This window comes from Psammomys obesus, unplaced genomic scaffold (assembly GCF_907164565.1).
Source record: "Psammomys obesus unplaced genomic scaffold, mPsaObe1.curated_primary_1811, whole genome shotgun sequence".
Lineage (NCBI taxonomy): Eukaryota > Metazoa > Chordata > Mammalia > Rodentia > Muridae > Psammomys > Psammomys obesus.
In genome coordinates this window covers 13832847-13856135 of record NW_026585698.1, presented here as the reverse complement: position 1 = coordinate 13856135, position 23289 = coordinate 13832847, and the positions used below count along the sequence as shown (strand labels likewise).

General features: G+C 41.1%; 2 protein-coding genes across 3 annotated transcripts in view; one reads left to right on the top strand and one right to left on the bottom strand.

Moving 5' to 3' along the window:
• Specc1l (sperm antigen with calponin homology and coiled-coil domains 1 like) overlaps positions 1-23289 on the bottom strand; it is a 100504-nt gene that overhangs the window by 38575 nt on the left and 38640 nt on the right. For both annotated transcript variants that reach the window (XM_055598949.1, XM_055598948.1), the window contains exons 6-10: positions 16081-16154; positions 14717-14892; positions 11052-11215; positions 9434-9525; positions 4766-4856 (exon numbers count right to left, since the gene is read on the bottom strand). In XM_055598949.1, coding sequence (XP_055454924.1) covers positions 4766-4856; positions 9434-9525; positions 11052-11215; positions 14717-14892; positions 16081-16154 — 597 coding nt within the window. The remainder of the gene's footprint in view (positions 1-4765; positions 4857-9433; positions 9526-11051; positions 11216-14716; positions 14893-16080; positions 16155-23289) is intronic.
• On the top strand, positions 731-1033 carry LOC129670359 (transcription and mRNA export factor ENY2-like). The gene has a single exon (XM_055598836.1). It carries the CDS (start codon positions 731-733, stop codon positions 1031-1033), a length of 303 nt encoding a protein of 100 aa, XP_055454811.1.

The following is a 23289-nucleotide window of genomic DNA, read 5'->3' as shown; positions in this document are numbered from 1 at the left end:
AGGACACAATCAGGGGCTGCCCCTGTTACACCTTCAGTTTAGTTCTTAAACACAAGCTTTCTTAGGAGTCTTGTTAGCTTCTGAAATGCTGGGGTTAACACTCTCTTTCTGCACACGTCTTATCTAGGGCTACAAATCCAATGGCTATTCTCGGGCCAGAACACATGAATGCATGTGTTCTGCCTAGACAGGATCTGATATGTTAGGGATAAATGACTAGTGTAAAACTAAACAATAATGCCTGTATTTAATAAAGGCTATTATTAGCCTTGCTTTCCAAGAATGCCCACCCATTTCTATTTTTAAACATATTAACTATTTAGTAGATAGAAAAGCAGGTCAAAGATAAAGTGTGTTTTAAGTTGCATGAGGCCCTGGGTTTAATGATTAGAACCACAACAACCAAAAAACACAACCAACAAACACAAACAGAGAAACCAAAAGAATTACCAATTTAAGTGATACTTCTCTTACATTATAATGTAGAAAGTAATGGCATACCGTATTAACTCTACAATATCACGTCTTTTAGTCCAAATAATTGTTTTAAAGGTTTACTGCATTTTCAATTGTGTGTGCACGCACATGGACACATGCACACGCGTGAATGTGTGTACACATTCACCTGTACACACATGCATGTGTACAGGTACCCTGGAGGGGAAATCACAGGAAGTCATCAGTGCCAGGCTCATTTCACCGTGGGGAAGGAAGGCCCTCACCCACGGTGATGGAGGTTAGCAAGATGCACAAGGATGAGATGAGAGCAGCGATTAACCAAGGGATAACAGAAACTGGGGGAAGAGCGCCTCCAAGAGCTGCTGAGAACTGGACTGAGTGCGGCTGGGAGGGTGAGCTGAGAGCACACTGTAAAGAGGTGGTTAAGGAAAAAGGACCAGAGCATGTTCCTGTCGATGACTTGGTGGCTGAAATCACGCCAAAAGGCAGGGCCCTGGCATGTGACAATGTAAAGACGGAACTCTTACGAAGACTAAGAACATTCTTTGCTCAGCATGCCAGCCTTCAAGGGTGAATTAGAATGTGCTGTTCTGTGGATTTAGTTCTGAAAGTAAAACTTGCCATAAATTAGAAATTGATTCCCTCCCACCTCCCCCCGCCAAAAAAAAAAAAAAAAAAAAAAGTCAAAGAAAGAAGACAAAAAAAAACCCAAAAAAACCAAAAAACTTGCTATTGCAGAACTGGGAATATAGAGCAGTAACAAGACAGGCACTATTCTGAAATAAAGAACCCATGGGAAGAAAATCAAGGGCCCTGGGCCCTGGGAACCCAACAGCTGCTGAGACTGGGCTGAGACATCCAGGAAAGGACGGACAGGACACTTTCGAGAAATAGGCTGGCTGGTTTGTTTTCTATCAGAGGCATTCCTGTAATCCTTACACTCAGGAGGCAGAGGCAAGTGGATCTCAGTGAATTTGAGGCCAGCCTGGTCCAAGACAGCCAAGGCTACACAGAGAAACCCTGTCTCAGGAAAAAAACAAAAACAAAACAAGACTCCTCCCCTCCATTGCACACTGATTAGGCATCAGACCGTGAAATTGAACACCCATCAATGGGATGAGGTGCAGTCCCCACCTACACACAGATAAAAAGCAAGCCATTTTGGTGAAAGTTCACTAAACTCATATATGTTCTAACTGACCTTTTTGCAAAAAGAGAAACTGCTTGCCAAATTGCTTCCATTTTGTTCATGTGTCCCTTTGTGAAACACTGAGATGATTCATTTCCAATAACTGTGAGGTTGAAATCAGAACGACAAGTAATAGGTTTTACACAGGAAAAACAAATTTCAGAAGGGAATCTATCCTGGCTCAATGCCCAGCAGAATAGCAGTGCTGAAAGTACAAAGGGAAAATGGAACAAGGCGAGGCTCCACAGGCAAGAGAAAGGCAGATGGCCAAACTCACTTTACGGATTTTGGACTTTCTCCTGAAGGTTTTATCAGGTTTGTGGCTGCATCGAACTGGACAGGTTTATGCAGGATGTGAGCTAGACAGTAGAGACGAACGATGATGGCAGATAAGGACTTGGGTGTGCACGGTGAAGAAGTGAGTACGGTGGTTTACGAGCTCCTTAGCAAGGCAGAATCAACAGAACTGCTGACTGATGGGATGAAGGTGAGGATAGACGTGACACGCTCAGAGGTAAGAATGGTGAGGAGCGTTATAAAAGTGAGAGAAGCAAACATATCGAATTTAAAACCTCTGAGATAATCAAGGGAAGATACGGAAAGGTGACCGGGTATGGAAGGAGAACTGAAATAAATGCATGATTTTTGAAATTACCAGCAAGAGGTGGCCAAGGAGTAATGTAACTGAGCACACTGGTCACAGGTGACCTTGGTCAGAGCAATTCAACAGATACAGACTGGAACAGAATATTAGAATGTCTTGGGGTATAAAAGGCAAGACAAGTAGAGAAACGGTGCAAGGGGAGAGAAGCTGTAAATGCTGGTGCAAGACACAGGGCTTGTTTTCATGGAGGAGACAGACAGAGAGAGGCAGAGAGACAAATAGATGAAGACAGAGACTTGAGTTCTCCCTCTATCCTCCTGCTTCAGCCTCCAGGGTTCTGGGATTGCAGCAATGTGCAACCATGTAGAGTTTTTCTTAACACAAGAAAGATACCAGGAAATGGGAGTTAGGAGAGTTGAAGGTACAGGTAAAGGAAATAACTGAAAGATGGCATGAGGCAACAGCAGCTGAGGAAGAGAAGCAGAAAGGCCATGGTTCAGAGACAGAGCTGCTGGGTTTGGTGGTGCATGGGAGGCTGGCAGAGCAGGACTGCCCCACTCTGAGGCCAGCTGGGGCTACAGGTAAGACCCACCTCAAATGCATAAACAAAAGACCTGGCATGCTGGCATATTCCTATAATCCTAGCACTTAGGAAGTAGAGTCTATGTGATAAAGAATGAGGTTGTCCTCAGCTCCATGAAGACTTTAAGGCTACCCTGGGCTATGATGAGACATTGTCTCAAAAAAAGAACTTAAGAATGAAACCAGAGAGGGGGATGAATAGAAAGAGGGAGGCAAGTTTTTTAAGGGTGTACTCCTCTCCTGGCACATCAACTTCAGTGGATAGCCACAGACCCAGAAGTACATGAACACAACAAATTGGAGCTGACAGTTACTAAATTGAAAACAAAGGAGAAAAGAATGTACAAAGTTGAAGAAGGTGGAGACTGGCTTATAAGTGTCCCTAGCTAGTTACAGGGGATCCAGAGCCCTCTTCTGGCCTCTGCAGGCACCGGGAACACATACAGTTGTAGATACACACATGCAGGCAAACATCACATACTCATAAAGAAAAATATATCTGTAAAAAAATAGTAACTAGTTGTTATAATGTTTGTCATCCTTGGCTCTATTGACATTTGGGGCTGTACAGGTCTTAGTTGTGAGACTGTTTGTGAAGGGTAGGGAGCTCAGCAGGACCCATGACCACTACACAACGAAAGGTAAGTATCCCCTGGGGCAGTAGAACCCACACTGTCCCTCTGAACAGCAAGTTTTCTTTTTTTCAGTTGAAGGAATCTAGAGAACGAGTTTCGCGGTTTTTTCTTATCTTTTTAATTTCTGTGGATAGTGGAGAGTATAAGAAAACAAACTAGGAGGGCTCAGCTGATCTTGCATGTTTTTTCACTGTTCCCATGTGAGTACTGGGAACTGATCCCAGGTCCTCTACAAAATCAGCAAGTACTTTTTACCACTGAGCCATCTTTCCAGTCCCAACAAAAATTTTAAAGATTTTAAAAATTTAAAAAAAATAGGATGTTAACCGGGTACAGTGGTGCATACCTGAAATCCCAACACTTGGGGAGACAGAGGAAGGTGGATCTCTGTGAGTTTGAGGCTAGCCTGGCCTATAAAGCAAGTCCAGGACAGCCAAGGCTACAAAGAAAAACCCTGTCCCAAACAAACAAACAATAGGATATTAATAAAGGAGCTAAAGCAGAGTAGTAAAAAAAAAAGGTCATTGGACTCAAGAGAAATCACAAAGACCATGACAAGGCAAGTAGAAACATTTATCAAGATGGCAGACTTTAGTTCAGACACATGAATAAGTATGATAACACTGAATAGTGTAATTTACAGTTATATTGAAAGAGGGTCCTACTGTCTGGCCCAGGCTTGCCTAGAACTCAATCTTCCTGCTTGGCCTACCTGAATAATAGGATCATAGGCATGTGCTCTGTATTTGGCTCTGCATAGTAAATCTTTTCCTTTGTTCTACTTTTATCTGTGCTTGTATAATAAAGTGTGGGTTTCTTGAAGCATGTTGTTGGGTCTTAACTTTTTTTTAATGTGTTCTGACAATAATGTCTGTGAAAACGGGAATGACACTAATACACTCTCCATGAAGAACCATGAAACAGTGCCTTGCAGTGACATGCACTCAGTATTACTTATTATAACTTAAAAGGCATTCGCCTGGAAGATGGCACACATGTGTAACTCCATACTCTAAAGCATCAGCTACGAAGACCATTAACTCAGTTCACAGCCAGTCTGACTATACAGCAAGACTTTGTTTCAAAGCAAAAGAAAATACATACGTATGTCATGAACGCTTCATTTACTAATAACTCATTTCCCTACTGGTAGTTAAGACATGTTAATAAAAACTTTTGATGAAGACATACACCAGATTGCCTAGCATAATGTCAGAACTAAGAAAATAAGTCAATTAACCAAAAAATGTAAAAATTAACACAGAAAGTGAAATGATATGAGCATATAAGCTGTACCTTGCACAGGAAGTTCTCCATAGTTTGATCTCTTATCTGACAAGGCTGTCAAAGGCTTGGAGGCTGAGATTGGTCCACTTATGGAATGTCTCTGAAATGAAAGCAAGGTATTTCAAATCTACTACTAAGACTCAGAGAAAAGACAAATACTTCAGAGAGTAGGTATATATTTAGTTGCAAACAACGTATAATTCCTTTGTTCTGCTATGGTAAGGTTATACACACACAATAGACACATACAATGTGTAATCAGTAGACTTAAAAAATATATTTGGGGGATGTAGAGATGGTTCAGTGGTTAAGAGCACACACTGGCTGCTCTTCCAGAGGACTCAGGTTTAATTCCCAGAAGCCACATGGACAGCTCACAACTGTCTCTAACTCCAGTTCCAGGGGATTTGACACCCTTACGCAGAAAAACATGCATACAAAACAATGCATATAAAATAAAAATACATAAATCATTTAAAAATAAATAAACTTATTATAAGAAAAACATATAATCCTATAGGGTTTTAAGAAATGATGCAGCCAGCATCCTCTTCACGTTAATGGCCATCACAACTAGAACACGGCCTCAGCCAAGACACAGGACACTGCCTTGACACAAGGATGCTTCCCTGGGACCCTTTTATAGTTGCGCGTACCACTGACCCTGACAGCCTCTGGCACTGTGAATACAATTTAATTCTTCTGTTTAAAGAGAATTCTTAAACTACCATATGCTAATTTGCTAAACAAAAAATTAGGTTCCAAACCAAAATATGGATGTGTTTCTATTGTGGTTTTATTGGTTTTTCTCGTCCTGGTTCCAAACAGACCTCAACTGTGCCTCCTACTTGATAACTCAACAATCGGCCTGGAACAGGTCTTTAACTCAGCAGTCCTGTCAACAGCACTACTAGGTGTTTCCTTGTCCCCTGATGTAGGAGGCAAGCACAGCAGTCTAAATACCCACCACTGTTACTCCAACCCGTAAAATACAGGCTGCCCACACTTCTTTCTTGTAATTCTATTTCCTTGGCTTTTCTCCAGCCCCTACACCCCACTAAAGTCAAAATTCTCACTATGTAACCCTGGCTGTCCTGGAACTTTCTATGTAGACCAGGCTGGCCACAAACTCAGAGATCCACCTGCCTCTTCCTCCACACCCTAGCCCTTAGTCATACCTTCTAAACACCCAGCTAACTTCCAGCTTCTTTTTCAGGCAAGAGGCCTGGTTTTTCCACATCGTCACACTGTTATCCTATCATTTTGCCCATAGTAAGGACTGGTATCTTACTGTAAATTTCAGTTCCATTTCCTTGGCGACTAATGATGCTGAACACCTCATATTCTCACATGTAAATCACTTACCCTTATTACATGTTGTCTTCAAGTTACTGTGCACAAGTCTTCGTTTGTTTGTTTTTTGACACAGGCTTTCTCTGTGTAGCTTTGGCTGTCCTGGACTCACATTGTAGACCAGCCTGGCCTCAAACTCACAGAGATCCACCTGCCTCTGCCTCCCCAAGTGCTGGGATTACAGGCATGCACCACCACTTCTGACGCCCTTGGCCTGGTTTCTTAAACAGCCCAGGATCACCTGGCTAAGAATGGTCCTACCCACAAGAAGGTCCTAAATAAGAAGTCTTTGCATGCTCAAAGAATACAGAGATTTTCACCAATGTCCCAGTCTATAACCTCAGTGTATCAGACTCAGAATCCTATGTAGATTACATCTACCCTACTACTAAATAACCCTGACAGTATGTCATATGGATATCTAGTTACCCAGAATCCTGTGTAGACTACTCCTACCCTCCTTCTAAATAATCCTGGTATTTGTACTGAAGTCACCTCATCTACCCCAGGATTCTATCTACTTCCTGATTTCTCTTCAGTAAACACACTGTTGGTGTTACATGCCAAGTGTCACAATCAAGTACTACAAACCCTCCCAATGTTTTACATACTCAAATCCATTTCCATATAAATACAAAACTACCTTGTATTTTGTTGGATCCTGTTAAAAATGGTAAGACTGTTCTAGCAGGGAAATAACCTACTGTGTGACTTCCCTGTGCTGCCTGACAAAGTATCCCAACACTTTACTGGGACTTTAAAAAGTAAACACTATGACCTCGTGATTTCTACGGGTCAAAAGCTTAGCGAGGTAACTCTAGCTCCAGGTCTTCAGTGAGCAGGTGAATCGAGTTTTCCGTATCACAAAGCCAGACTGGAGGGAAGGTGTAGGAGAGATCTCTTTCAGGCTGTCAGCCTCTGAGCTGCTTCTGAGCTCACTCGATAGTCCTCTGCAAGAACAAGGCCACACCATGGCAGCTACAGAGGGTTTTCTCAGGAGTGAGCCCAAGTAGCAGGAGCAGTGGACTTCAAAGGAGCCGATTTTACATCTTCTCTGGGAAGTGCCATCCCATTCCTTCTGCTGTGCTCCATTCATCAGAAACAAACCCTGAAGGCAGCCAACGCTCGTAAGAGCAGCATGCACACACAGTGACTACCGGGGCTGAGCTCAGGGGGAGCGCACAGCTGCTTACAGCTCTCCTCGTCCTTTTGTGTCCTGCCTTTAAGGTTTTTGGGGCAGACCTGTACTATCAAGCACATGTACTTTACGCCCTATCTGTTCAAGGTGTCTGATGGTGGCTGACATGAACTCACGGATTCCGCGTCCTATGTAAACTATAGAACGTGTCTGTCTGAAAAGTCATCCTGCCAGGCCTTGTGGGGCTTCACTCCAAGCACAGACAGGCTGCCAGCCTCAGCAGAGATTCAGAAGGATACCTATGGAAATGTCTGGACCTCTCTGTGTAGCTTCCTCTTCCCAGGGGACCTTGCCCTGGAGATTCTGATTTCCTCTCCTTTGAACGTCAGTTTATGTCCTCAGATCTAACTGGTTAGTCCTTCTCTATTCCAACTTGGGTCATCCTACCTAACCACCACCTAAAAACCACCTCCAGGAAGAGACCCACAACAGGACTTCCCTTATCTGTTAGCATTTTCCCCCCAGGGACCCGTGTAGTGCAAAGTCTGAAAACAATGGTTTTCTACATTTTGTTCAGCTTTCCATTTGTTTGTGACAATGCTTGAATTGACACAGCAAGAACTCCTGACTAAAAAGAAGAAGCCAAGCAGTACTAGTGGCACACACTTTAATCCCAGCACTCAGGAAGCAGAGGCAGGCTGATCTCTACTGAGTTCAAGGCCAGCCTGCCTGGTCTACAGAGTGAGCTCCAGAACAATCAGCACTACACAGAAAGACCTGCCTTGAAAATCAAACCAACCAATCAAACAACCAAACAACCCGAAACAACAACTTAACACAGCCAACTTTGGTGTTGTCCCAGAGATTCTGGTCACGAAAACAATGTCTGGGGACCTGTTTCTACACCCTTTCCATGGTTCTCTGTGAAGTTACCATTGAGAGACACTGAACAGACTAACCATATATTAAAGAAATTATACTGAGTTTTATGTCTAGCTACAGATATTTTTTAATCCTATCTTCAAAAATATGCTATAAAATTATGTTAGACGTGAAATGTCAACAGATAAGCGCTAGAAAAGCTTCATGTTATTTGAGGCTTGCTTTACCTGGCTTTACCTGGCATTGCTTTACCTAAAACCTTGCTTTTAGGTTTTCTTTTAAAAGTCTGATTAATAGAGAGCATCTAAAAAGCATTAAATTTGTAGGCAAAACATGGAGTTCCTTGCCTTCCTTTAAAGTTAAGAAGATATCTTATATAAACATGAAATGCAAAGCCACTGGCTGGGAGACTTATCTTAGACTGTATGAGTTTAAAAGTACATTCACAAATTACAGGGCCAATTATGAAGTCTCAACTCAAAAAGAAAATGCCCCAAGGCCTAACTTTAAGGAAGGAGAAAGGTAGCCACAGCTACCCGTCATCACAGAATACTAGTTCAGGGAACCATTTTTCCTTTGGCTACTCTCACCTATGTTAAATTATTTCACCTCGGCTGGACTCTCAAAGTGGCTGTGCAAATGGAGTAACAAGAGGGTCTCTTGAGCCTCACAGAAAAGAGCCCTCTGCCTTGCTGCTGGCTGCACTCCAACAATGGCAAAGAACAGCAACTCTGAAGGTTATTTACAATCAGCAATGTCCTGTCTTTGAGTCCCCCTGTGACAAATGGCCCCGTGAACGGCACGTCTCACAGTTCATGCCTTGTATAGACCGATGTTTAACTGGGCTGTATATGTGCAAGTGTGTAGAGATGTGTACTTGCATTCTGGTGTCCAGTGGATACAGCTGATGTTACAGGCTGACGTTTTAGGGTACTGTGAACTGTCTCACGTGAGCACTGGAAATACAACTTAGGTCCTCTGCAAGAGCTTTAAGCTTTCTTAACTCTTCAGCCATCTCTCCACCCAATAAGTCTGAAAGATTTTTTTTTTTTTTAGTCTGAAAGATTTTAAGTGATCTATTAGACAGTAAAAGATGAAATATGACAGCTACATACTCAGAGAGATATCAAAGTTTTCCAGAAGAGCATCACAATTTGCATTTACCATTTGCCTCAATTAAGGATAACTTAGCAAATCTCTTTCTGAGGCAGTCATTCACCCACCTGAGACATGCGCGTGACTCTGAAAGAGGGTCTAACATACAAATTAAAGCTTTCGAGGCTTCAGTGATCCCAGGCACTTACTTGCATGGGGGAAACGGCAGCTGCGGGAGGGGTTTTCATGGGACTTGGACTCAGAGGCGTTCGAGGAATTGCAGCTGCAGCAGCATTTGGTACTACAGAAACAGCAAATGAGAAAGTTAATGAGAAGCACATCATGGTGCTGGGGGAGTTTTCTACTCATCTCCATGGAAGGGATCGCCATGAGCCAAACCTCCTAATTTCCTGCCAACTAGAGGCTACGGACAATGCCTGATGTGTGCTGAATACTCACAGGCAGAGCCTGTAACACAGGTATTTCCTCTACCAGATGAATGGTTTGCTTTCCTAGGCCAGTACTTCACTTTTGCTATTTAATCACATTGTATGGCTGGCTAAAATACTTCATCAACCAATAGAATCTAAGAAAGAAAAAAAGAAAAAAAAGACGGGGCACAGTTCAGAGTATCACACATGTAGCATGCATGGGGCCCCGGGTTCCATCCCTAGCACCACTCTTTATAGATTGTAAGAAACAGAAGACGCAGGCATAGTGGCAAACACCAACAATCTCAGTACTTCACAGACTGAGGGAGAAGGATCATGACTTGAGACGAGACTGAGCTGCTTAGGGAGGATTCTAGGTCAACCTGGGCTTCACAGTAGGACCCTGTCTCAAAAAACAATACAACATGTGCGTACACACACACACACACACACACACACACACACACACACACACACTCACACCCAGAGAAGACAGTCTACAGCTCTTATCAAAGACTGCTACTATGTCTTCAGAGTTACTGCTGTAGGAGCCACACCACCAGGAGCCTGGCTTGTCCCTGACCCTGAAGTGCAGTGTTGTTGGGCTGAACAAACTAACAGAGCAGTCCAGTGGTGACAAAAGGGTGATGTGAACTTCATTCCAACTGTGAGATAATTACAGATATTACACAAGGGATGTTACACGCTCTCAATGGCAACAAGGTGAGTATAAGTAAGAGTTCACTGAAGTCAGGAGCTGAAGGTGGCTTGAACTTAAATTCATGTCTCTAGAAGTAAAGAAGGAGAAAAGAACAAGGAGGTCCATTCGGGAGGACAGTGAGAGAAAGGAGTGACAGTCCTAGGTTTCTGGTCTTGGTAACTGAGTAGAACTGTGCTGACTCTAGAGGTGAGAAAAGATGAAGTGAGACAATGGTATCTGTTCTGAACATAAGGATGCCTAGAGACTCAAAAGTGTCAGTGTTAATAAGGCACTTGGGTATTAGGACTGAGAAATTCAGAGGAAGGTTAGGAGCTAGAGTTATGCACCCAGATGTCTGCGCATAAACAAACAAACAAACAAAAAAAAAACAAAAAAAAAAAAAACAAGAAGTCATGGGAGTAAGTGTGATCCACCTAAAGAGAAAAGATACAGTTTGGCCTGGGAAGTCAGGCATGCAGCTGAGACCACGATTTCTAAACTGAAGTAAATTCCAGACCCCTGTAGAATGTGCCTTAATTCACGATACCACAGGACACTGTGTGACACTCCATGGCACTATATGACACCATGATACCATACACAAGTTCATAGATCAGAACACTAAACTAGACACGGAGGATGTGTCAAGTGAACAGAACCATAAGCCCTGCAGACCACAGACAAGGAATTAATTACCTTGAGATGCACTGTCGAAAGACTTGATGAGGGTTTTTACTGTGGGAGTTGGCTCTGAGGAAGTCGAGGACCTTCTACTCAGGCCCATCCCTTGCCTCAAGGCTGCCAAATCTCTTTCAACAGCATTCATGTAGTTATACACCCGGCCACGCTCCTCCTCTTGCCTAAAAACAGTGAAATAAAGGCATTGGTACATATGAGAAAACACCCATTGTTTAAAATTCCTGTTTGAAAAGCATTGAAAGGTATTAGGGCTTGATTTGTGGGTTTGTCTTGTTTTGTTTTAAAACTGTACAGAGTTGAACACAGTAATTGTCAGACCTAATATTCTCTGCCTGGTAAACAGCAGGAAATGATACTGAAATGTTCATATCAGGTTATCCTAAGCAAGTTAAATAACCATCAAATTCCATCTGCATTAAGTGTCAGGTGAGGACATCAGTAATCAATTAACAGTGAATCAGGAGGCAGACTGGCCTCAGCCTGGTACTCAACTGAGAAGCTCTGGTTCTGTGCCGCCAGGAAGGCCTTTTCTTGGGCACCTGGGAATTCACGAGCAGATAATCTATGCTGGTTACAGCTAAGACGCTGTGCTTACACAAGGACGTACAAAGGAATGGAACCAAAGGCTCCAGCTCCCTAAGAATGGATGCAACTGCTTCAGTCTCCAGAGTCCCTACAAAGGACTAGAAAAACTCACTAAGTTAACTACAACCATAACATATTTTATTCAGCTCTGTGAGTTCCAGGCTAGCCTGATCCACACAGTGCTGAATAAAATATTTTCTAAAGATTAAAAAAAAAAAAATTATTCTACAAAATTCAAAACTGCTTAGAAAAATACAAATTCTACTTACACTTACACACACACACACACACACACACACACACACACACACACCCACACACACACACACACACACACACGAATATATTTAGCCAGGTGTGGTGATACATGCCTTTAATCCCAGTACTCGGGAGGCAGAAGCAAATGGATCTCTGTGAGTTCAAGGCCAGCCTGGTCTGTACAGTGAGCAGGACAGCCAGACTTACACAGAAAGACCCTGTCTCAAAATAAGTAATTAAGTAGATAGATAGACAGAGAGATATGTATTTAACTACTTAGAAGACAACTATATTCTCATTTCTTCTGTATTCAATCTATTACGATATGGAAAATGCAGATCTCAAACAAATGTATGTTTACACTCAAACAAACAAATGTATGTTTACACTAGGGAAAAATATTTTAACACCTTTCTGATAACTGACTATTCTATGATATATACTAAAATGAAACAATGGGTAGTTAGTAAATTTTTGCTTGGCTGGGAAGGCAAACTGCCTGAAGAGGTACAAGGCCATGGGTTAGATCTGTAGCGCAAGCGGGAAAGGCTAGCTGCAGACTGGAGACATGGACCAGCACTACAGCACTTGCTGGGCGAGAATGAAGCTGTGTTTAAGAACATCACTCCAAGAAGACAAAAACTAGCCATGATGCAGAAAATGAAGCTATGTAAATAAACTTCTCTGCCCTATCCATTCAAATTCACTTGTCTCTTATATGCTTTAGAAGAATTTTCTACCCACCTGATTCTGTATCATCATATAGTTATCATAAAAAATACTGACATTTTGAAGTTTAATTATAATTAAAAATACCTTTAATTATATAATATATTTAAGTCCTATTTGCTATTACTAATAATAGCACCAAAAAACCTCCAGAGCAGGTAAAGGTGCTTGCTACTAAGCCAGACAACCTGATGTGATGCCCAGAACACACATGGAAGGAGAAAAGCAACTTTTATAAGTTGCCTTCTTATTTCTAAATGCACAGAAGGGCACACACACAAAATAAATAAATATATTTTTTAAAAAGTCTTTAAACCTTCATTTTGCAATGGCAGAGAAAAGTTTTCCAAAATTCTAAGGATCCCTCAAATACCTACATTTACTCAACAACAACAAATACCATCAGGTGTTTTCCTTGATGGAGAGGCTCCTCCTCATTTTCAAAGAACTTCCTGTCAAGTAAAAATGCTGTTCCATGAGAAGAAGAAAGAAGCTCAGACTAAAAAAGACACAGTGCTCACCTCAAGGCAACCTCATACTTGGACACAGTTTTTAGCAGAAGTACCTGCTTATAATTTCCATTTTGTCACACAGATGGTTGAAAAGAGGGCACTCCAAGACTGAGATAAAGTAATACTTTACCCTTTCAAGAAGGGTATTTTTACATAAAACTCATGTTTTGTTTTATTTAGGTAGTTTTGTACTTAAAAAAAAAAAAAAAAAAAAGAAGTTACTGTGTTTTATAATGAGCTTAGCTACAAGTATAATTTGATACCAAGGCCTTGGTCCATCGCGGTGACACCTGTTCTTCACTATCAACACCAAAATAGGCACAGCCAGAACAGTCAAAAACCAGTCAGCATTACTATGAAGACTAAACACAAGGGGTCCTGCATTCCAGGAACTGGCAGCATCACTCTGACAATCACTGCTGTACAGGACGCTCTCGCTGCTTTATTTTAATAATAGTATATGTGTGCAGGTACCCAAATAGGCCAGAAAAAGCCAACATGTGCCCTGGAACTGGTAGTCTCAAGCCATCTGACAAGGATGCTGGAACCAAATTCAATCTTTTGGAAGACCAGCAAGTTCTCTTAACCACTTGGCCACCTCGCCAACCCCACATGCCAGCTCTTCTGGCAGGCATTTCTTTGGAATATAAAGACTTGTAGATCCTTTTCAGAACAAGTAGATCCTTCAAGTAGAGGACTTGCCTGGCAGGTATAAGGCCCTAGGTTCATCTCCAGCATGACAGATAGATCTATAGATGAATGGACAGACAGAGAGACAAACAGACAGAATCAACTTAAGTCACTCAGGGTAACTATCAAATTAGGCACTTCTGATAAGTTGTTCATGTATTAATATAGAAAAGAAGAGTTCTGCCAGCCTTATAGCAGTGGGTTTCATTAGGCCTCATTCTAAGTTTGGCTTGAGGATGTCAATGAATAACACTCAGCAACACATTAGGACTATGGAATAATAAAATAAAAATGTTCCAAAGATACACTGCTTTTCCCTATACCTAATTAGGAATTACTCAACGTGAAGTAAAGTCAAATTCTTAAAAATAATATCAAACACATAAATTCTCTCCCACACTCAGATGGAGTCTCACCGTGAAACTCAGAGCACATCGCATGTGTCACCTCATGAGGTCATTTTTATGGATTTCTAGTGTGTCAGATGTAGAGGGAACTACTTTGGAGGACATTGGGGAAAAAAAGGATATTCTGCAAGTGAATGATGGAAAGAAACTTACACTATACCGACCATTTGTTTCCCCAGACTCAGTAACTCAAATTGACTAGTGGTTGCTCTGATTGATTCCTCTGAAAGCATGAGCTCACTTACTCATTTAAACACTATAAATGGGCTCGCAGTGCCTTCCTTCACCTTACAGCCGAGAACTGAGGCTTGCCGGGAGAGATAACACTGAGGTCCCACAGCTAAGAAGCCAATTCTATCTGCTTCTAGACCTCCAGTCTGAAGAGAAGTGAGAGGGCTTCCGAGTTAGGGGCAGGACGAAAAACAGCAACAGCGGCACATCACTGTTCTTTGCTGGAACACACACTCAACTCAGAACATACTTGCGTGACTTGATTTCCTCCAGTTCTTTCGTGAGCTTCTCATTTTTCTCTTGGGTTTCATGTAGCCGCCGCTTTAGATCACCGATCTCCTCTTGGGCTTCAGATTTGATGTCATTGGCAATAACCACTGCGGTCTGGAGATCAGCCTGAAACTGCCGCCATTCCGCAGACTCTTCCTACATTGAAAAACTAAATTTTTATTTCCAAAAGAGAGCAAGGAAGATTTACGTATAAGCAATAAAATTTTGTTTATGATTAGCATGCTCTAACATGTCATGTTCTGAAATGACCTTTCTTAAAGCCAAGTGTTGCTGGTATCTATTTTTAACAGACAAAGCAACTCTTATCAGTGAACTTGTTCTTAACGAGGGAAAGATTTGTCATCTGATCTTCATACTGAGGCATCAAGTACTCCGAGTGCTCAATAAATATTAATGACAAAAAAATGCTAGACTTCCTTTCCTCATGCAAGTTTCAAAGCAAGTCTTATGAAAATAAATATCATCAAAAATTTAGTACCTCCGAAACTCTCAAGAAGGTATATAAATGGTATGTGAACCATACAGTGAAAAACTATAAATACCCTGGACATCAAAACCTAGCAGGGAAGAAAAAAAAAAAAAAAAAAAAAAAAAAAAAAAAGGAAAAGGAAGAGAAAACCAAAAAAAAAAAAAAACACGGGAAATAAAAACATAGCAGGGAAGAAAAAAAAAAAAAAAAAAACAACTAAAGTAAAGGAAAAGGAAGAGGAAGCCAGAAGAAAAACTGAACTCGGTGCAGGCAGACACAATCATACAAAGAGGCATAAGGAACTGAGTGGCCTGCCGCTTCCCACAGACAAGAAGGATGCGGGTGTGGCTGGGCGGAGAGGCCTCCCCCCGGGAATTCACTTCCCCCAGAGCCACAGCTGGGCCTCGCCTGAGCCTCGCCTGAGCCCTCTCACCCTCAAAGTGATTTTCTGATATCATGAAAGCAGCCAGAACAGCAGTGCCAGGACTCGGGGGCTAAGATCAGCACTCTCCCCTCCACATCCTAGCAGCATGGACGCTGGCAGCCACGTCAACCCAGAAAATAGAGAAATCTCACCTAAACACAGCCTTGTTTGTGATTTTAAAATAAAAAGTTAGTAACTTTCTTTTCAAAATATAACACATTTCCTTAGTACATCTTAAAATTACTACCCATAAATCACTACCAGTATACTCTCCTATCTTAAATGCAGTATCAATCCCAACTTAACATAACCACACTTGCTTTCAGCCCAAAGCCCAATGTGGCCAACATCCCACTTTATCCACAGATTAAAGTAGCAAATTCCAGAAAACCATGTTTCCCAATGAGACAGCACATGAGGATCATCCTACCCGAAGTCTCCTGTGAAGGGTCTTGATTTCTCTTTCCATGTCATGCTTTTGGTCTTGCAGTTTTTTAACTGTATCTAAAAAGACCACAAAGATCAAATATTTCTTCTTAAACCTAAAGTTCTTAACAATCTTAAGTGTTGAAAAGAAAGGACATTAAAAGAGGTGTTAAAATATGATCATCAAAATAGGTTTCCTGTGCAAAAGACTTGCTTACTTTCATCACAAAACTTAAAAGCATAAAAAAAAAATTCAATCCAAGGTATAGTTTCTGCATCACTTCCTAAGTAAACTGAAAGCAATTGTTAGAAACATATATATTGGCACAAAGCCAATCAAAACAACACTGACTGCTATTAAATGTCAACTTTTAATCACAGGACTTATCGCTATAAACATTGTAAGTATAATTCCCTTTACATGCTGGGATAAAGTCCAGAAAAGTGATTGTAACATCCAGAGAGCTACCAATTTACTAGCAATAAATACAATAGGCAATCACATTCTGTAGGACGGAAGCTCTGCCTGAAGCCATGCACAGAGAGAATGGCCTAAGGAGGGCACCATATTCTAACTGTCCTAGACATCTGTCACACGTGTTCTTCTGACAGCTCAGAAATAAATCACTTCTCGGTTATGCACCAGGAAAGGCACTTATGGAAATAATCCTCTAAAAAGATTTTGCCTATTGATGCTACAGTTCCCTCTCCATTCTCATTCACAATTCTTTCCTCCTCCTCCCACGTAAACATAAAAAATAAATTAATCTTTCAAATCCAGGGATTCATAAATGCTATACATATATTTTCAACCACCGAACTACATGCTGAGCCATGAAGAAGTTCTTTAATCCGTCTGTCTGTTTATTTTTGGGACAAGATCTCACTGTGCTCACTATGTGATCTTGGCTGTCTCAGAACTCATTATGTGGACCAGACTGGCCTCCAACTCACAGAGACGTGGAGACCCACCTACCTGCCTCCCAAATGCTGGGATTAAAGGTATGTGCCACCACATTCAGCTTTTTAAAAACCTGTGTGTGTGTGCATGTGTGTATGAGAGAGAGAGAAAATGAGAGAGATTGTGAACTTAAGTGTACACAGGTGTACAGGTCAGAGGTCACCATCAGAGTTGGTTCACTTCCTCTATGGGTTCCAGGAATGAACTCAAGTTAATCAGGCTAGCACTGCAAACACTTCTCTCATGAGCCCATGACATTTCAAAAATGATACCAAGTAATTTCAGTAATAACATATTAGCATAAACTATTGTTAAAAGCACATAAGATTTTCTAAAGTTGGATAAAGTGAGGCAAAATAAAGAGGAAACAGAATCCAAGGAGATAAAATGGAATGAAGGGACAGTCTAATTTGGCAGCCAATAGTTAATGTCTTCACTCGGAGACACGGCCCCAAAATTGTTTAGTGAAGTCAGGGCCCATGGGAAAAAAAAGTGTCCAAATTTTTTCATTAATTCAACAATCTTGTAAGTATAACTGTGAATCAAGTTATTTTCCAGATAATGAAGTTTTTTTGTTTTTTTTTTTTAAAAAGAAATATAGTTTCCACCTTCTTCAAGATTAAAAAATAGTTAAAGCTCTGAGGAAGTCAGGATGACTTCTCCTCAAAAGATTAAATTTTACAGGCTGTCTCATGTGAAAGCTATACCAAACCTCCTTTAACCTAGAAACCAAGGGTTGGACAGACCACACAGTCCAGTCAGGGCAAGGTGAACACAATGAGAGTGGACAGTTCCAGGGCCCTGTTCTCTGCTATGAGGGTGGACAGGTACATGGCCCTGCTGACAGAAACAAGGGTGACTCTGCAGTCAGCAGCTCTGGCTCCTTGTCAGCTCACATAAACAAAAATTTTCTCTTAAAATTGCCCAAAAATTGTTTCTTAGGGGACTAGAGAATTGGGTCAGTGGTTAAGAGCTAGTGGCTAAAACTAAGGCTAGTCTTCCAAATGACCCAGGTTCAATTCCTAGCACTCATATGGTACCCTACAACTGTCTGTAACCCCCAGCTCTAAGGTATCGGAGACACATAAACACAGGTAAATACTCATATACATAAAACAAAATTAAACTCTAAAAGCTTGTTTTCCTTTTCTTCTGATCACAAAAGACATCTTCAGATTTAATTCACAAGATAGCCAACTGTCTTAGAACTCACTTTTCTCACTTGGCCACCCTGATTCGTGTGGCACATTTACCCGCTATGCCCATCTTAAACTGGTTATAAAATTCTAACTTCATCAGCTCCTTTGTTCTTCCAGTCTTTTCCTCATTGACCTCTACGTTCATATCCACAGACTTCACACACTCAATCTTAACAAGACTGGTACGACACATGAATTACTGACTGTCCTGTTATTATTCCTTTTAAATAAAGGAAAGCTGTCAGACAGAAGATGTATAGCATAAAGTGTGCTAAACAGGTCTTTGGGGATGTGATTTAAACTTTATGATCATGTTTGTACTTTTCCTCTGAGATAAAAAGTTAAAAAGCGGCAACATGCTTTTCCTCCCCAAGATCGGAGAATTTTCTATTTAAGCTTTTTTTTAGTGACTACTGCTACCCAGCACAATGACGGTCTCACAAGAGGAAGTATCACCCCTATAGTTTTCCTAGTGTGAGCGACACTGCCACCTACTGTCTTCAGTTCAAACTCTAAAAAACCAGAACTAGGATCTCCTTGCTTTTAAATTACTGAGTAAACCTTGATTTTTACAGTGCTATTTTTATTCTAGAAATCAAACAAATTGCTGTCACATTATTAGTCCATCGCACTTTCTTCTGAAAAATTCTGGACCCTGTCCTTCCTGTTTAGTAATGGGCTTCACAGTTGTCGCTTCACCAGTGACCTGTTGTCCCTTGCAAGTCAGCAGTGCCAGCTCTGGTTATATGCCCACCAATCATGCAGATGTAACTGAGCAGTTTCCACGGGCCCAGACTTTGGCTATGGTGCTCTTGATGACTTACTAAAATCGCCCACAACCACCTTCCTGGCCTCTAATGCCCAAGAGGCTCTTGGGCACTTCTACTGGTTGCTCTATGTGGTCCAGCATTTCCCAGAGAATGAAATAAGTGTTCTCTTCAGAGGAAAGGAAAAGGCAACAGTAATCTGTTAAAAGCCATCGGAACGTGCACAGAGCCTAGAAGACATAAACGACTTTCAAATGAACTATATACAGCTTTACTTTATTTTTAAATTTTGCTCAAATCTTTATTCTTCCCTCCTCTTAAAAAAAAAAAAAAAAAAGTGGTTATAACACCTTTTATTCTTAACTCTAAAAGTAAGGTATAAAATGATTTTAGAAACAGAAATTGTAACAGAATAGGATTACTTTTATTTGCATTTGACTCACATCCTTCTAGATTCCTGAATGTGTATCATTTTGGTTTGCTTTTCTGTTTGAACTTGGTCTTGCTGTGTTGCCCAAGCAGGCCTTAAATTCCTGCAGAGGCTCAAGGTATCCTTCCTACCTCAGCGACCCACTATAGGGAACTAGAGAAGCACTACAACACATGGCGATCTTTTTCTTTTTTAAGCATAACAAGATTGTATTTGTACTGCTCCATAAGCCTGTAGCAAAACTGGAATCCATTATCATAAACCCAGATGTGAAGCACCATCTAGATGGCCCCAGAGTACTGCATCAGTGCAACATCTCGGAATGTGCTTCCAGAACCTCCTTTCAACAGAGTTAACACAGTTCCGATCTTTGTTATAAATAGAGCAAATGTCTTTCCACAATTGTTCGGCTATTGTGTGGAGGAGAGTTCCAAAAGTAGAGATGATGGAGGCCACTTGCAAATAGCAACATGAGGTAATTCAGTGCACACCAGAACGGTCTACCTCAACAACACTGTTAGTTTCTTGAGTGGTTTTCTTTTTTTTTTTTTTTTTTTTTCCTTTTTGAAAAGTCACCAATTTACCTATGGTTTAATAGAGTACAATAAAATTAGCATTTTAAAAAGGAATGCTCTGTGTCTGGCTACATTTCCATGTCATGTGACATTTGAAACGCTGAGTGGTTCTAAATTATTTAAGTGCATGGTGGCTGGTTTTGTTTCATTTTCCAGCCAATGTACTCAGATCTGCCGTTTTCAGGCTCACTGGCAAAATGGGAGCGAGAACGGGGGCACTCACACTGAACATTAGCTATTCACTAGATCATAACTATCAAAATGTAAACTGTAGGACTGGAGAGATGGCTCAGCAGTTAAGAGCACTGGCTGCTCTTCCAGAGGATCCAGGTTCAGTTCCTAGAACCCACATGGTAGCTTAGAACCACCCATAGCCCAGTTCCAGGAGATTCTGCCCCTCTTCTGGTCTCTGAGGGCACAAGACACTCACAGTGCACTTACATGCAGGCAAAAAACTCACATACATAAAACAAAATAAATCTTTAAAAAATATAGAGCAGACTATTTTCAAAGTTAGCAATGAGAAGCAGTGCTTCAGCAAGCACCCAAACACATCTGCAAATGCTGTTTCTATGGACACAGTCCACAGAATGGACACCTTTTGTAAGCTTTTCTTTGACAGAGTTTCTGTGTGTAGCCCTAGCTGTTCTAGACCAGCTTTGAGGACCAGGCTGGCCTCAAATGTAAATTTCTTAACAACTGCAGGACTCACTGCTCTAACCACAAGCTTCTCACTCCTGGCACAGCAACCAGTGAAGACTCTGTTGATGACAACATCAACTCCAACCAAAGTGCTGGGTTGGTGCGCCCACTTCACAGCAGGGTCAACAAACTGCTTTTCCCTCCACATGGCTCTCTCCTAGACCACCTGGTGGGGAGCCTGTAGTTCTGCAGGCTCCGCACACTTTCCTTTCTGACACCAAGGTCATTTGAAGAGTCCTGGCACCCTGTTCTACTCTTTTACCCAGAAGAATCTGAGCTCAGAAACAAATACACAGTTAAGTTGGTGACCTCAGGGTAGTGCCCAGCCTGAGCAGGCGGTTTTAGTATGCTTCCACCCAAAGCTTGCTGAAAACATCTTTACTCTGAGTTTCACTGTTCTCCCAGACAGTAGGTTTTTCTTCATACTTGATTCTATCTGCTCTCTATACTTCAGAAATTACTCAAAATTATTGATCCACTAGCACAAGCCAACTGTTTTGTATCTCAGCATTAGTGTCACTGAGGCTTTTAAACCTCATTCATAATCTTCTTTTAGAGAAAGGAAAAAGACAGTTATCTGAAGCCATGTTCTGAACAGGGAAGTTCTGAGCTGACACCACATCTTCCAGGCTTAGATGTTAGGACCATGGCCGAGAGCATGAAGGCCAGGTATGCATGGTTGATGGCGATATGACCTGGAAGTCTCTAACTGTATTATAAATTTGAAATTATTTCACAGGTCACTAATCTCTATTCACTTACTTTAACTATTTTCCCCTCTGCCTCAGACTACAGAATGACTACTGATCAATCCTCTAGTTCATTTCTCTGTTCCTTTGGCTTGTTGTTTAAATGACTGTACATTCTGAGCCCAGGAACTGTTGTAAAATCCTACGTAACAATTTTAAGCTCAGGAATTTATCTTGAGTTGACTAAGGAGCGACTACTATTGAATACAAGACTTATTTGGGGGCTGATGAACAGATTCTAAAATTGACTTGTGGTGATGCTTGTTAAAATATTCAACTGCCTGGTGGTGGTGGTGGTGCACACCTTTAATCCCAGCACTTGGGAGGCAGAGGCAGGTGGATCTCTTTTAAGTTTGAGGTCAGCCTGGTCTACAGAGCAAGAGTTCCAGGACAGCCAAGGGCACACAAAGAAAGCCTATCTCAAGAAACAAAACAAACAGACAAAAAAAAAAAAAAAAATCCACAGAGGATATCTTGTTTTCTAAAATAACAATATTCCTTGTTATTAAAATCATGTATCATGTACTAAGTTAACTTCAAATGTGAGAATTTTCTAGAGGAAAAAAAAATAAGTGTCATCAAACTCCAGAGACAAAGTAACTGCCATCAAACTCCAGAGATGTAATGTAAGTATAAAATTTGTATAGACACTGACTATTATTTAGGAGACAGAGAAGGGGAGGAGGGATGTGGAGAAAGCAAGAGTGTGGGAGCATAAATCTATAATCCCAGAACTGCGGAAAGTGGTAAAAGTTTGAAGCTGGTCTGAGTTAAATAAAGCCCGAGCAAATGAAGACACAGAGCTGGCAGAAAGCCTACCTAGCTTCATGAGCTCCTGGAATCAATCTGTGCACTGTAAAAAAGTTACTAAAAGTTATGAGTAAATAAAGCTATAAAAAAATTGATGACAGCTGGAGAATTCTAATTATGGGCTTAGTTGATACCAGGAAACAAAATAATTTTACTAGATGTGCTCAAGAGAATCTCAGGAATCACATGTTGAAATATTTAAGAATTAAATGTCACAGGGTTGGAACTTAAGGAGTTCAACATACACAGAGAGACAATATAAATGCTAATAATTATTTGTCTGATATTAATGCATATTTAACTTTTTCTCAAAAAGTCTGGAAAGAAGCTATTTAGGTTTTTTAATCACTCAGAGTTTTTAGTTAGTGTCTAGTTAAATTTCATATATGGAAAATGAATGATTTGTAGTTTTGCTCCCAGAATCTTCATCGCCTAACATTTTCCTAGCTAATGTCCCAGTCACCACAAGATGTCACTCTTCTCTTGCTCAAAATCAAAAACACTGCATGAGAAAACAGGCAGCACCAGTACTCAATGGGGCACTGAACTCCCAAAGTTACTCACGGAAGAAGACAAACTACCCCGCCTCTCTCGGAGGTTCTATAAGCTGCTGGGACTGGGGAATGGGGGCATTGTTTTTTTCCAGTGGTGTGACCATTGGTGACTTGCCTACGTGCCTGTAAATAACCCTAATTTTTAAAAATCCTACTCACATTCTTACAAGTAACCCTAATGAAACTCACTGGTTCACACACACGAAGACTAGCTAAGAGGAGGGGATCAGCAGGAGACAGACGATAGAATGAGGTGGTTATAATCAAAATATATTAGACACACAGTGTCTAAATAAATATTTTACACTTATGTAAAATATATGCTAATAAAAACTTTAAAATAGATAATAAAAAGGAGCAGAATTAAATAAATTCTCTCAAACATAAAACACAAACTAATTCCAGGGCCAGAGAGATGCTCGGATTGCTTGCTGTTCTTCCAGAAGCCTCATTTGGCCCCAGTCAG